The 15,645-nt window shown below is 42.9% G+C and overlaps 1 protein-coding gene across 1 annotated transcript in view; it reads left to right on the forward strand.

The window, feature by feature from the left end:
* The first annotated feature begins 7,561 nt into the window (after positions 1–7,561).
* Positions 7,562–15,645, forward strand: part of LOC120044821 (netrin receptor UNC5C-like) — a 182,812-nt gene continuing 174,728 nt past the window's right edge. The window contains exon 1 of the mRNA XM_038989492.1: positions 7,562–7,620. Coding sequence (XP_038845420.1) covers positions 7,562–7,620 — 59 coding nt within the window. The remainder of the gene's footprint in view (positions 7,621–15,645) is intronic.

Raw genomic sequence — 15,645 nt, forward strand, 5'->3', positions numbered from 1 at the left:
CTCTCATTGGACTGAAGCCCTGGAGGACAGAGGGAGAGGGGGCTCGTGTGATAGTCAGTACCTTCCTTCTATTGTACGTGATTTGATCCAGCAATACTGATAAAGGCTGAAGTGGGTTATGTCATCCATTACATTTGTATCTATCCATTTTGAGATGCTTCTCCGGGTTCTTCAAGCATTCTTTAAACGTTGTTCGTACATTCACATTTTTATCTGTTAAAAATTACTCCTCTATGAGGTTGTGTGTGTGTGTGTGTTTGTGTGCGCGCGTGTGTGTGCGTGTGTGTGTGTGTGTTTATCCCGTATCTGTGAGCCATGTGTGTAGGAGTGTGTCAAAGTGACATCAAAGGGTAGCGAGAAAAAGCCTAGGAACCCCACGGGACGATATCACAGACATTCTGGTATCAGATGTCATTGTCATATCTGATGTCATTTCACCTCTGAGTCTGTCTGTTTTATATAAAACGCAAAAACATCTGAAGACAACAATGAGCTGAAATTAGAACATAGACCTACTGTGTCAAGTAATTTTTCAAGCAGACATACAGACGCAGAACACAAACAGTAATTCAGGTTTTTTCGGCTAATTCGGCTCTCCTCTCGCTCTCTGTCTCTCTATCTTTCTTTCTCTCTCTCTCTCTCTCTTCCTCCTTTCCTTCATCTCTCCTTCCTTCCCTCTCTAGTCTACTAGGGAGGCTGGTTGCTCTGTCAGACGTGTTTTAAACACCTGCTTTGAAAGCAGAGATCAGTGGGCTGGAAAAGCCCAACAGAAGCCTTCAAGGGCTGTGGATCACAGGCAAAGTCAAATATATGAGTGGTATTAAATTAAAGGAATGAAATCGAGCCTCACGCGTATCACCTGTGGAAGGCGGGGCTTCGAGCGAGGTACAGATTTCATTGGCCTTGTCAGGCGTGATTGTAGATCCTTCAACCAGAGTGCGAGAGTGCGACTCCCCATACTATGTTGTGCTTCGTTTCCCTCTTTCAGGGAACAGTAGTTAAAGTCATAATGTTACGTTTGTCCGGGATAATATTTGACAGTATATAGGACGCAACATCCCCACCCTATTGTAAAAGAGCCACAGACTGGTAGCAACAGTTGATTGAATTATAGTCTACAGTCTCTGTATGAAATGCTTATATACCCCATTTTAGTTGAAGTATGTTAAATGCAATTCCACATGATCTAATTTCACAGGTTTACGTTGGAGGCAAAACTGCACTGTTTATCAAAGCTACAGGAAAGAGAAACCTTTATTCATCTCCTCCTCTCTCTCCTGCTTCATTCTCTCTTTACACCAGCTGATAAGACTAGGACTTTGCTTCAGCTCAGAACGAGGGAGAGAACGAGACTGATGGAGAGAGAGAGAGCGAGAGAGAAATATCCCACTGGAGACTTTACTGCTAATTGATTATCCTCAGTCTCAATGCCGAGGAAGGGAAAATTAGAAATGCTCCAATCTCCAGCATGACTGTGAGAGGACACCCTGGAGGCAACCAAGTTTGTATTGCAGGAGGAACTAAACTGCATGGCCTGATGGAACATTTGTGAGGAAGAGGAAAAATCTGGGAATTGGATGAAGTTGCAGTTCATAGCCAGCATTACAGCATCATCAACTAAAGGAGAGTGCCACATAACTACTCTCCTGCTGCCTTCCTCTCCCTCTTTCTCTCTCTCAATTTCAATTTCAGGGCTTTATTGGCATGGGAAGCATATGTTTACATTGCCAAAGCAAGTTGAATAGATAGTAAACAAAAGTGAAATAAACAATAAAAAATGTACAGTAAACATTACACTCACAGAATTTCCAAAAGATTAAAGACATTTCAAATGTCATAGTATGTATATATACAGTGTTGTAATGATGTGCAAATAGTTAAAGTATGAAAGGGAAAATAAATTAACATAAATATAGGTTGTTTTTACAATGGTGTTTGTTCTTCACTGATTGCCCTTTTCTCGTGGCAACAGGTCACAAATCTTGTTGCTGTGATTGCACACTGTGGTTTTTTCACCCAATAGATATGGGAGTTTATCAAAATGGGATTTGTTTTCAAATTCTTTGTGGGTCTGTGTAATCTGATGGAAATATGTGTCTTTGATATGGTCATAAATTTGGCAGGAGGTTAGGAAGTGCAGCTCAGTTTCCACCTCATTTTGTGGGCAGTGTGCACATAGCCTGTCTTCTCCAGGTCTGCCTTCGACGGCCTTTCTCAATAACAAGGCTATGCTCACTGAGTGTACATAGACAAAGATTTCCTTAATTTTGGTCAGGTATTCTTCCACTGTATACTCTCTGTTTAGGGTCAAATAGCATTCTAGTTTGCTCTGTTTTTTTGTAAATTATTTCCAATGTGTCAAGTAATGGTCTTTTTGTTTTCTCATGATTTGGTTGGGTCTAATTGTGTTGCTGTCCTGGGGCTCTGTGGGGTGTGTTTGTGTTTGTGAACAGAGCCCCAGGACCAGCTTGTTTAGGGGTCTCTTCTCCAGGTTAATTTCTCTATAGGTGATGGCTTTGTTATGGAAGGTTTGGGAATCGCTTCCTTTTAGGGGGTTCTAGAATTTAACGGCTCTTTTCTGGATTTTGATCATTAGCGGGTATCGGCCTAATTCTGTTCTGCATGCAATTTTTGGTGTTTTACGTTGTACACGGAGGATATTTTTTGCAGAACTCTGCATGCAAAGTCTCAATTTGGTGTTTGTCCCATTTTGTGAATTCTTGGTTGATGAGCGGACCCCAGACCTCACAACCATAAAGGGCAATGGGTTCTATAACTGATTTAAGTATTTTTAGCCAGATCCTAATTGGTATGTCGAATTGTATGTTCCTTTTGATGACATAGAAGGCCTTTCTTGCCTTGTCTCTCAGATTGTTCACAGCTTTGTGGAAGTTACCTTTGGCGCTGATGTTAAGGCCAAGGTATGTGTAGTTTTTTTGTGTTCTCTAGGGCAACGGTGTCTAGATGGAATTTGTATTCATGGTCCTGGGAACAGGACCTTTTTTGGAACACCATTATTTTTGTCTTACTGAGATTTACTGTCAGGGCCCAGGTCTGACAGACTCTGTGCAGAATATCTATGTGCTGCTGTAGGCCCTCCTTGGTTGGAGACAAATCATCAGCAAACAGTAGACATTTGACTTCAGATTCTAGTAGGGTGAGGCCGGGTGCTGCAGACTGTTCTAGTGCCCTCGCCAATTTGTTGAAGAGGGTGGTACTTAAGCTGTATCCCTGTCTCACCCCCCGGCCCTGTGGAAAGAAATGTATGTGTTTTTTACCAATTTTAACCGCACACTTGTTTGTGAACATGGATTTTATAACGTTGTATGTTTTTCCCCCAACATCACTTTCCATCAATTTGTATAGCAGGCCCTTGTGCCGAATTGAGTCGAAAGCTTTTTTGAAATCAACAAAGCATGAGAACACTTTGCCTTTGTTTTGGTTTGTTTGTCTGTTAGGGTGTGCAGGGTGAATACGTGGTCTGTCGTACGGTTATTTGATAAAAAGCCAATTTGACATTTGCTCAATTTTGTTTTCGCTGAGGAAATGTACGAGTCTGCTGTTAATGATAATGCAGAGGATTTTCCCAAGATTGCTGTTGACGCATATCCCACGGTAGTTATTGGTGTCAAATATGTCTCCACTTTTGTGAAATGGGGTGATCAGTCCTTGGTTCCAAATATTGGGGAAGATGCCAGAGCTGAGGATGATGTTGACGAGTTTAAGTATAGCCAATTGGAATTTGTGGTCTGTATATTTTATCATTTCATTTAGAACACCATCAACCCCACAGGCCTTTTTGGATTAGAGGGTTTGTATTTTGTCCTGTAGTTCATTCAATGTACTTGGGAGAATCCAGTGGGTTCTGGTGTCTTTAATATTGATTCTAAAATTTGTATTTGATCATGTATATGTTTTTGCTGATTGTTCTTTGTTATAGAGCCAAAAAGATTGGAGAAGTGGTTTATCCATACATCTCTGTTTTGGATAGATAACTCGTGTTGTTGTTTGTTTAGAGTTTTCCAATTTTCCCAGAAGTGGTTAGATTCAATGGATTCTTCAATTACATTGAGCTGATTTCTGACGTGCTGTTCCTTCTTTATCCTTAGTGCATTTCTGTATTGTTTTAGTGATTCACCATAGTGAAGGCGTAGGCTCAGGTTTTCTGGGTCTCTATGTTGTTTGTTGGATAGGCTTCCTCAATTTCTTTCTTAGGTTTTTACATTCTTCATCAAACCATTTTTGTCATTGTTGTTGATTTTCTTAGGTTGTCTGCTTGAATTTTTTTGATTTGTTAGGGAAGCTGAGAGGTGAAATATACTGTTTCGGTTTTCTACTGCCAAATTTACACCTTCACCATTACAGTGAAACATTTTATCTAGGAAATTGTCTAGAAGGGATTGAATGTGTTGTTGCCTAATTGTTTTTTGGTAGATTTCCAAACTACTTTCCTTCCATCTATAGCATTTCTGAATATTATTCAGTTCCTTTGGCTTTGATGCCTCATGATTGAGCAAAGCTCTGTTCAAGTAAACTGCGATTTTGCTGTGATCTGATAGGGGTGTCAGTGGACTGACTGTGAATGCTCAAAGAGACTCTGGGTTGAGGTCAGTGATAAAGTAGTCTATAGTACTACTGCTAAGAGATGAGCTATATGTGTACCTACCTCTCTCTTGCTCTTACTCTATCTTTATCTCTCTCTCTCTCTCTCTCACTCTCTCTCTCTTTCTATCTCTCTCTTTCTCTCGCTGCCTCTCTCTCTCTCTCGCTCTCTGTAGGGAAATGTACTCGAACTAGAAATACATAGCAGCATGGGGTGTTCCAGATTGACTTGAGTTGAGTCTCTCCATTCCTAGTCTCTCCATTCCTTTGTGGGCTACAGGACCTTGTGGAGTAGGAAACTCTGGGCGAGTTTGTGGCTGCCTCTGATGTCTGTCTCGTCCGCAGTGGGTTCATCTCTGGCTCCATCAGCCTCTGTCAGGTCATGGTTAGAGGGCATGGAAGGAGAGAAGGGTTACTCTGCAGACTGGAGCTATCTGTGTCCATCCCTAGCTCTCTGTAGCTATATGTGTCTATCCATAGCTCTCTTTGGCTCTCAATAGCTATTTGTGGCCTGTCTAGGCTGTACGTATGGCCTGTGGTGCTCTGTCCTTGGGAGAGGTCAGATGGCTTGGAGGCAGACAGGCCTGACAAGAGATGTCCTCTCCACTGCTCTCCTCACCACAGATCATTAATGCATGAGAGAGAGGTAAAGAGAGGGACAGAGCCAGATCCTCTTCCACTGGAGAAAGGTCATATTGAGAGGAGTGGGAGGTAGAGGGAGGGGGAGAAAGAGAGATGGAGGAAAGAGAGAGAGAGTGGATGGAGAGGACGAGGGAGAGAAGGATCCAATGGAGAGTTTTAAGGCCAGGCACCACAGGCTGAAATTACATTTTCGCATCTGCCTATCAATTTTGAGAGTTGGCCATTAATATTAGCATTTAAAAAAAGTAAACATAAAAATGTCAAATACTTAATGAAAATGTATATTTTCTTTAGATTATCATACTACAATTATCAATGTTTTAATTAATTGTAACCACTTTAAAATGAACATACATCAATCAATTCAAAGCTTGCTTCATTCAATTACACTTTATTTAAAGTCCATTTCATACAGAATGTTACAAACTGGACTGTATTTAGTAACTTACTTTGAAGAAATGGAGATTGGGACTAAATAAGTGTTTGACATTTATTTAGTTTGACATTTGGACATTTGGTCTAAATTCAGTGTATTGGTCTTTAACTACAATTCCCCCGAAAGTCAGACTCTTCCCACATGCCAACTCATTCTCCTCAGCTTCAGAACTGTCATTCACCAAATTGTGTGTGGTTATCCATAGATACACTACATGACCAGAAGTATGTGGACACCTGCTCGTCGAACGTCTCATTCTAAAATCATGGGCATTATTATGGATTTGGTCCCTCCTTTTGGTGCCTCCACTCTTCTGCGAAGGCTTTACACTAGATGTTGGAACATTGTTACGGGGAATTGCTTCCATTCAGCCACAAGAGAATTAGTGAGGTCGGGCACTGATGTTGGGCGATTGGGCCTGACTCACAGTCGGCGTTCCAATTCATCCCAAAGGTGTTCGATGGGGTTGAGGTAAGGGCTCTGTGCAGGCCAGTCAATTTCTCCCACACCGATATCGACAAACTATTTCTGTATTGTAATAACATAGCTGTGAGTCGGGAAGCAGGTGCAGCTGAAACGTTAAATAAAGCAACAAAACCAGTAACGAGACAATTCCATAAGGCTACACGCCGGTAAACAAGAACAATACCAACTGGTAAGAAAAATAAGGGAGTGACATATAAAGGGGCGGAAATGATGAAGGTAGTGAAGTCTAGGTGTGAATCATAATGATTAACATGCATTCGTGCTGAATGCCGTCTTCCACTCATCTCCCTCCTGGGTTCGGATGAGATTGTAGACACTCCGCAGGTCCAGTTTGGTGAAGAACTGAGCCCCACGGAGCTGCTCTATGGCCGACCGCACCAACGGGAGAGGGTACCGATACTCCTTGGTGATGTCATTGAGTCCTCAGTAATCGATACATGGGCGTAATCCTCCCTCCTTCTTGGCCACGAAGAAGAAACCAGCCAATGCAGGGGACGTGGATGTGCGGATGAAACCCTGTTGGAGCGCCTCTTGAATGTAATCCTCCATGGCCTGGGTCTCAGCCACAGACAGAGGGTAGATGCCTCTGCAGGGAGGTGTAGCACCGGAAAACAGGTCGATGGCACAGTCCCAGGGGCGATGAGGAGGGAGACAAGTAGCGCGGGTCTTGGAGAATACCTCCGTAAGGTCCTGGTATTCCTCTGGGATGTTGGGCTGAAGGGCAACCATAGACTCTCAACCGACGTGGAACCACAGGGGACAGGGAAGCAGGTCTTCCGGCATTCATGTGACCAGTCTGTGATTTTCATCCTTGACCATAAGATGATAGGGTTATGGCGTTGGAGCCAAGGGGGGGTGAGGATGATATTGTGACCTGGTGCACTTGTGATGAAGAAAGAGATGCTCTCCTGGTGATTGGAGTCCACAGTAAGGATGAGTGGTTTAGTGATGTGTGTGATGGTCTCAGATCCTAATGGCCAACAGTCGAGTCCTTGAACCGGAAAAGAAGAGGAGAGCGGATAGATGGTAATGTTGAGGGAGGAGGCGAGGGTCTGATCCATAAAGTTTCCCTCGGCGCCGGAATCCACTGAAGCTGTAGACACAGTACATGAGGGACAGTCAGCCAGAGTGATGGACAGGAAGAACTGAATCTGGAATACTCACTCCTGGTCTAGGGGATGGAACATCACGTGACCATCCCTCTGCTCTAGTGGATCCCGGATACTGAAGTACTGGACACCGCTGGAGCTTGTGCCCTCCTTGCCCACAATACAGACATAGCCCCAGCTGTATCCATCTGCGTCGTTATGCCGCGAAAAGGCGTGTGACCCCTACCTCCATGAGTTCAGGCTCTGATCCCGAGTACTCGCCAAAGGAGGGAGAGAAGCGATGAGAATGCCGACGCTCCCGGAGAAGGTTATCCAGGCAGATGGCCATCACAATGTGTGTCCAGGGTGAGGTTGTCGTCCCGACAGGCCAATTCCGTCATGACCTCCTTGGGGTTGACCTAAAAATGACCTCTGTTTTAGACCCCATCATAGCACTGAGACTGCACTTGTGAAGGTGGTAAATGACCTTTTAATGGCATCAGACCGAGGCTCTGCATCTGTCCTCGTGCTCCTAGATCGTAGTGCTGCTTTTGATACCATCGATCACCACATTCTTTTGGAGAGATTGGAAACCCAAATTGGTCTACACGGACAAGTTCTGGTCTGGTTTAGATCTTATCTGTTGGAAAGATATCAATTTTTCTCTGTGAATTGTTTGTCCTCTGACAAATCAACTGTAAATGTCAGTGTTCCTCAAGGTTCCGTTTTAGGACCACTATTGTTTTCACTATATATTTTACCTCTTGGGGATGTCATTCGAAAACATAATGTTAACTTTCACTACTATGCGGATGACACACAGCTGTACATTTCAATGAAACATGGTGAAGCCCCAAAATTGCCCTTGCTGGAAGCCTGTTTTTCAGATATAAGGAAGTAGATGGCTGCAAACTTTCTACTTTTAAACTCGGACAAAACAGAGATGCTTGTTCTAGGTCCCAAGAAACAAAGAGATCTTCTGTTGAATCTGACCATTAATCTTGATGGTTGTACAGTCGTCTCAAATAAAACTGTGAAGGACCTTGGCGTTACTCTGGACCCTGATCTCTCTTTTGACGAACATATCAAGACTGTTTCAAGGACAGCTTTTTTCCATTCACGTAACATTGCAAAAATCTTGTGAATATTAAAGTCACCAAAAATTTGAATATTATCTGCTATGACTACAAGGTCCGATAGGAATTCAGGGAACTCAGTGAGGAACACTGTATATGGCCCAGGAGGCCTGTAAACAGTAGCTATAGAAAGTGATTGAGTGGGCTGCATAGATTTCATGACTAGAAGCTCAAAAGAAGAAAACGTCGTTTTTATTTTGTAAATTGAAATTTGCTATCGTAAATGTTAGCAACACCTCCGCCTTTGCGGGATGCGCAGGGGATATGGTCACTAGTGTAACCAGGAGGTGAGGCCTCAGTTTACACAGTAAATTCATCAAATGTAATCATATTTTATTTGTCACATGCTTCGTAAACAACAGGTGTAGACTAACAGTGAAATGCTTACTTACGGCCCTTCCCAACAATGCAGAGAGACATGAGGAATAAATACACAAGGAGTAACAATAACTTGGCTATATACACAAGGTACCAGTACCAAGTTGATGTGCAGGAGTGCAAGGTAATTGAGGTAGATATTTATCTACATCACTGGAGGTTGTGGCACCTGAATTGGGGAGGACGGGCTCATGTTAATGCCTGGAGCAGAATCAATGGAATGGCATCAAATACATCCAACACATGCATTGATGCCATTCTAATCGCTCCGTTTCTGCCATTAATATGAGCTGTCCTCCCCTCACTAGCCTCCACTGAGATACATATAGGTAGGGATAAAGTGCCTAGGCAACAGGATAGGTAATACACTGTAACAGCAGAAACGGTTCAATGCAGATTGTCCGGGTAGCTTGGTTAACTATTGAACTAACTGTTTAGCAGTCTTATGGCTTGGGGGTAGAAGCGTGCAGGGTCCTGTTGGTTCCAGACTTGGTGCCGTTGTGTGTTATGTGTTGGTGCACTTTTTTACGAGATGCTTATGCTATCTTTTACTTAGCTATATGCTCCCCCAGCTATGGTATGCTCTCTCTCTCTCTCTCTCTCTCTCTCTCTCTCTCTCTCTCTCTCTCTCTCTCTCTCTCTCTCTCTCTCTCTCTCTCTCTCTCCCCTCTCCCCCCTCCCTCTCGCCTCTTGAAAACTCCCAGACCTCTAGGCTTTGTTCTCCTCTTCCTCCTACTTATTCCCTCTGCTCAGGGCATTCATTCACAAACCATCTGTTCCCATCAGCCAGGTAAAACAGATCCATAACACGCTGAGAGAGAACACCCACTCATACGCGTCCCACAGAGCATGCATCCTATCTCCACTATTTAAATATCTTAACATTTAAATTGTGCCATTGTGACTTTCACAGAGATGCAGTGGTTGTGTGTGTGAATTACCATATTTTTCTACATACAGGATATATTAAAGCATATGTGTGTAGCCTACAGATGCTGTATCTTAATTTGATCATCCTGTTGTTGCAGTTTATTTTCTTTAAAATTTCAGACTTGATTTGCCCTAACGAAAAATGTATCAACCTCTACAAAAAATCTCAATTATTTTTCTGTTGTAGCAAACTGGCTCAAATTAAGATCCTACATCTGTATGTGTGTGGTGATGACAGACAGAGTAACGATGTGACTACCGTTGTGGCTGAGTGTTGTGCCTGGCTCTGTCTTGGTTTGCTCTCTGTGTGTCTGCAGGGGTCCGTCACTCCCTCTCCTCAGCTGGATGGGTGAGATGGGGAAGGTGGAGAGAGAGGAGGGACACTTGCCCCTCACTGCCCTTCCATTATACCTGGTTGACCTATTTTACCAAGGAGAGGTGGTAGGGAGGGGGAGGCTGGGGGCTACAGGGCAAAATCACAGGCTGTTTCAGGTCTCCTGGTGACAATATCTACTGTATAGTGTGACTCTAATGTAGCACTCCCTCCCTCCTTCTCTCCCCCTCCCTCCATCCCTCCCTCCCTCTCTCTTATATACACACCTCCTCCTCCTGCTCTCTACACCCCTCCGTCTCTAGCTCCCTCCCTCCCTCACACACACACCTCCTCTTGGCACTCCTCCATCTCCCCATCACCCAACAACATCACCAAGTGTCATTTCCACTTACCAGATCCATTAATGCTTGAGCTGTGAGCACTCAAAGTGTGTATGTGTGTGTGGTATGTAGCAACCAGCAGATGTATCTTCTTTCAGTATGTCTTATTCAATATCTCCTATCTAAATAATGTATTAGAATGTTGTTACAACATCAAGCTTGTGTAACAACATTATATTAGTAACAGCATTACATTACAGTAATATCAAATACATGACGTGTTTGGGTACATTAAATGGCTGTAAAAGCGAATTTAGCATGTATGTATGTGTGTGTGTGTGTGTGTGTGTGTGTGTGTGTGTGTGTGTGTGTGTGTGTGTGTGTGTGTGTGTGTGTGTGTGTGTGTGTGTGTGTGTGTGTGTGTGTAAGTGTGTGTGTAAGTGTGTGTGTGTGTGACAGTAACCCTAACCCAGAGAGCGAGATAGAGGACTATGTATTATCTGACTGGAGGGGCTGTAGTGCTGTTGTTATTATCAGCTTCATAAAGCCTGTAGCAGGTCCCTGCGTGTGTGTGTGTGTGTGTGTGTGTGTTCATGTGTCACCCTCTGTCCCCTCCCTCGTGATCCTGACTCTATATTACATCTGCCTTGTCACATGAATTTAGCCATCACACTCCCCCTTCCTCTTCACATATACACACACACACGCACACCATACTGGATGGCCTCCGTTTTGCGAGCTCTGACCAAACTGCGCTATTTTGTGATTCTTTTGGCATTTATCTTTACTTTATTTTCACAAAATGTATCCGCTATCATTCCTTATAGCCGATAAGAACTTTTGAACGTCAGATCGGCAGTTACTAACCCCAATTCCGGCTTCAATTCCGACCCAATTTTCAGGTTACCCAAGAGGAAACGCCGGCGTTATAGATGCAGGAGAAGGGAAAACCGGCAACCTCTTCCTCCATTCTATTGGCCAATGTACAGTCATTTGATAGTGAGATCGATGACCCCTGATTTGCTACCAACGGGACTCTCGTAACTGCAATATTCTCTTCTTTACTGACACATGGTTTTCAGACAAAATAACCCCAATGGCTATCCAAGTCGATAGATTCTCCATTCACCTGAGCGGGCAGGACAGTAGAGTCAGGGAAATCGAGAGGGGTAGGGGTTTGCCTCTTCATCAACAACAAATGGTGTGCTGACTCGAGCGCAGTGGAAGTCTCTACCCATTGTTCACCCATCTTGGAATAGCAGATGGTCAAATGCCGACCCTTCTACCTCCCGAGGGAGTTTTCAGCGGTTATCGTGACTGTTGTATACATTCCACCTCAGGACAGAAATAGAACAAGTTGGCACATACCAAACTATTCCAGGCTATAAACAAGCAGGAAAACTTACATCCGGAGGCTGCCTTTCTTGTCGCCACCGATTTTAATTCCACGTCATTATGACATGTGATGCCCAATTTCCATCAACACATCATCTTCGCCACTAAGGGCGATAAAGTCCTAAGGAAATGCATCGACGACGTTCTCCCCACAGTGAAGGTTAGCTGCTTCCCCAATCAAAAGCCCTGGATTAACACAGAGGTTGGCGCTAAGATAATGGGCAGGGCTACCGCACAGGTCTATCACACACTCTTAGAAAAAAGGTTCCTTATATCTTATGCTTCATATATGGAACCTCCTTTAATAGGATTCTTTGATCAGAAACCTAGAGGTTCTTCTTCACTGAACCAAAATGGCTCCATATAGAACCCTGCTCGGTGCCATTTGTGATTTATAGCTACTGCTATTAAATAGTAATATTTTGAGGCAAGAATATAATTTAATAAACAATTAAATAATTGACAAAATAATGTCAGCATAGTTTTTAGAATTGATTGTCATTTTATGCTAACATAGTTTGGAAATATGCACTGATGGCCAGGGAGGCATCTCTTTGTTTGAATGATGGCCCACGTCAACTCTGGTTGACTTCTTTACAATACAATACAATACAATATACTTTGTTTATTAGTTACAGTGAACAACCAACATGTGTCTTCTGCTCTGTTCTCAAGCATCAGACCTCACGCATACAGTTGAGACATGTTGTGGCATGTTGTGGGGTTAAGGGACTTGCTCAAGGGCTCAACGGAAGGGGACTGTTTTGAGAATTTGAACACAGCAGCCCTCCAGTCGTCAGATCAATTCTGCTCAGTTTTTGAACCGGCCACCTTTCGGCCACAGGTCCAACTCCTTAGCTGCTGGGCCACCTGCTTGAGAAGAAGAAAAAAGGAGCCAAAACATGAGTTCATCTTCTACATAGTAATATAATTATTACTATGTAGAAGAACAATTTACATGCAGTTGTTGTCAGCAGCAGCCGAAAGAGAGATCCTCTGACTCTGAGAGTTCTGGGTTACTGCCAGAATGAGAAAAACATAGATAGTGTGTTAAAAGTCATGTAATGATTAACTAGGCTATTGAATCACCAAGAATTATTATACATAATTTATCATAAATTATTTATGCATACCTCCTCTCAGTCAGCAGCAGTCTTCTAATGGCTTCATGAAACATAAGCTAGACCCCTCAATTGACTCTTCACTGAAATACTGAAATAAAATAAACAATTAGCTAATTGCCACTGTCGGGCCATAATAAAAAATTATGTTAATTTGAAAGAGTTAGCTGGCTAGCTTGGGAAATTCTAATTATGTTTCAACTTTATTTATCTAGCCTATAGTTTATCATATGACTTTGTCTTCATATATTTGAATTAAATAATCAACTTTGCTTACCTTAATAAATGTAAAAGTAACGTGATTATTGGTAGTCTACTTGCAAGTTGGTTCAACCACCGTCCTCTTGCTTCGTCATGCTGGAATGGATTGGCAGTTGGTTTTTGAATCGGAATGGCATTAAAATATTGAATTAATTGATCCAAAAGGTTCAATAGAGAACCCCCTTTTTGTCTAAGAGTGTATGCTTTTATTAAACCCATTATTTCCATCTTGCTTCTGGCTAGCATTTAGTTTGCAACAGCACAGGTTTGTATGAACCTTGCTGTTTGCCACTCAGACCTCTGCAAAAATGTTGCAAAATATGAATAAAATTTTCCCCTTGCCATAGAGAGCTAATGGTGTCGGAAGTTTGCTATCCATTTTTCTGACCAGGCAAAATCCTGGAGCAGTATCATTAATACAGATATACTGTACATGTCAATTGAAAACAGCTAAAAGAAATTATAATGGAATGTTAGCTGTCATTTCAGAGTTTGATGTGACTGGGTTAGCTTGTTAGCTGTTGATTTCTAAAATTCTTATTACACCCTGGGGTAGGGATAGAACCAAAAGGTTCTATATAGAACCCTAAAGACAAGCCTGAGGCTACGGCTGAGGACAGGAACAAGTACAAGAAGTCCCGCCCCAACATTCCATCAACAAACTAGCAAAAGGACAATATAGTAAGAAAATGGAATCATACTACACATGCTCCGACGCCCGCCACGTGTGTCAGGGGCTATTAGTCCATTACGGATTACAAAGGAAGACCCAGCCGTGATCTGCCCAACGATGCCTCTCTTCCAGATGAACTCAAATAATTTTATGCACGCTTCGACAGTAACAACACCGTACCTTGTGTGAGGACCCACACCGAACCAGAGGACTGGGTGATCTCTCTCCGAGGCCGACGTGAGTAAGGTCTTTAATCAGGTCAACACTCGCAAGGCCGAAGGGCCAGACGGTATGTCAGAGTGTGTGCAGATCAGCTGGCAAGCATAATCACTGTAATTTTCAACCTCTCCTTGTCCCAGTCTGTAATCCCCACTTCTTAAGATGACTACCATCATTCCTGTTCCCAAAAACACTAAGGCTTCATGCCACAATGACTACCGCCCTGTAGAGCTCACATCTGTAATCACAAAGTGCTTTGAAAGTCTGGATATGGCACACATCAACTCCATCATCCCAATTTGCATACCGCCCCAATCTCAATTGTACTCCACATTGCCCTCACCCACCTAGATAAGAGGAACACCTATGTGAGAATGCTGTTCATTGACTACAGCTCAGCGTTCAACACCATTGTCCCCTCCAAGCTCGTCACAAAACTTTGGACCCTGGGACTGAACACCTCCCTCTGCAACTGGATCCTGGACTTCCTGATAGGCCGACCCCAGGTGGTAAGGGTAGGCAACATTACCTCCACCATGCTGACCCTCAACACAGGGGCCACACAAGGGTGTGTGCTTAGTCCTGCCCTGTATTCCCTGTTCACTCACGACTGTGTGGCCACGCACGACTCTAACACCACCATCAAGTTTCCTGACGAGCATTCCCCCATCCACATTGACAGGTCTGCAGTGGGGTGGGTCAAGAGTTTCAAGTTCCTCGTATCCAAATTACTAAGGACTTAACGTTAACGGGATCGACTTGACAACAGCCAGTGAAAGTGCAGGGCGCCAAATTCAAACAACAGAAATCTCATAATAAAAATTCCTCAAACATACAAGTATTTTACACCATTTTAAAGATAAACTTGTTGTTAATCCCAACACAAGGCTTTATGATGAAAGCACACCATCTGATTATGTTAGGTCAGTACCTAGTCACAGAAAAACAGCCATTTTTCCAGCCAAAGAGAGGAGTCACAAAAAGCAGAAATAGAGATAAAATTAATCACTAACATTTGATGATCTTCATCAGATGACACTCATAGGACTTCATGTTACACAATACATGTATGTTTTGTTCGATAAAGTTCATATTTATATCCAAAAATCTTAGTTTACATTGGCGCGTTATGTTCAGTAATGTTTTGCCTCCAAAACATCCGGTGATTTTGCAGAGAGCCACATCAATTTACAGAAATACTCATAATAAACATTGAAAAAAGATACAAGTGTTTTACATGGAACTTTAGATAAACTTCTCCTTAATGCAACCGCTGTGTCAGATTTCAAAAAAACTTTACGGAAAAAGCACACCATGCTATAATCTGAGTACAGCGCTCAGAGACCAAAACAAGCCATACAGATACCCGCCATGTTGTGGAGTCAACAGAAGTCAGAAATAGCATTATAAATATTCACTTACCTTTGATGATCTTCATCAGAATGCACTCCCAGGAATCCCAGTTCCACAATAAATGTTTGTTTTGTTCGATAACGTCCAATATTGGGTCCAAGTACCTCCTTTTTGTTTGCGCGTTTAGTTCCAAAATCCAAATTGATGACGCGCAGGCCAGACGAAAAGTAAAACAATTCCATTACAGTTCGTAGAAACATGTCAAACGATG

The sequence above is a fragment of the Salvelinus namaycush genome, chromosome 3, assembly GCF_016432855.1.
Source record: "Salvelinus namaycush isolate Seneca chromosome 3, SaNama_1.0, whole genome shotgun sequence".
In the NCBI taxonomy this organism is placed as follows: domain Eukaryota; kingdom Metazoa; phylum Chordata; class Actinopteri; order Salmoniformes; family Salmonidae; genus Salvelinus; species Salvelinus namaycush.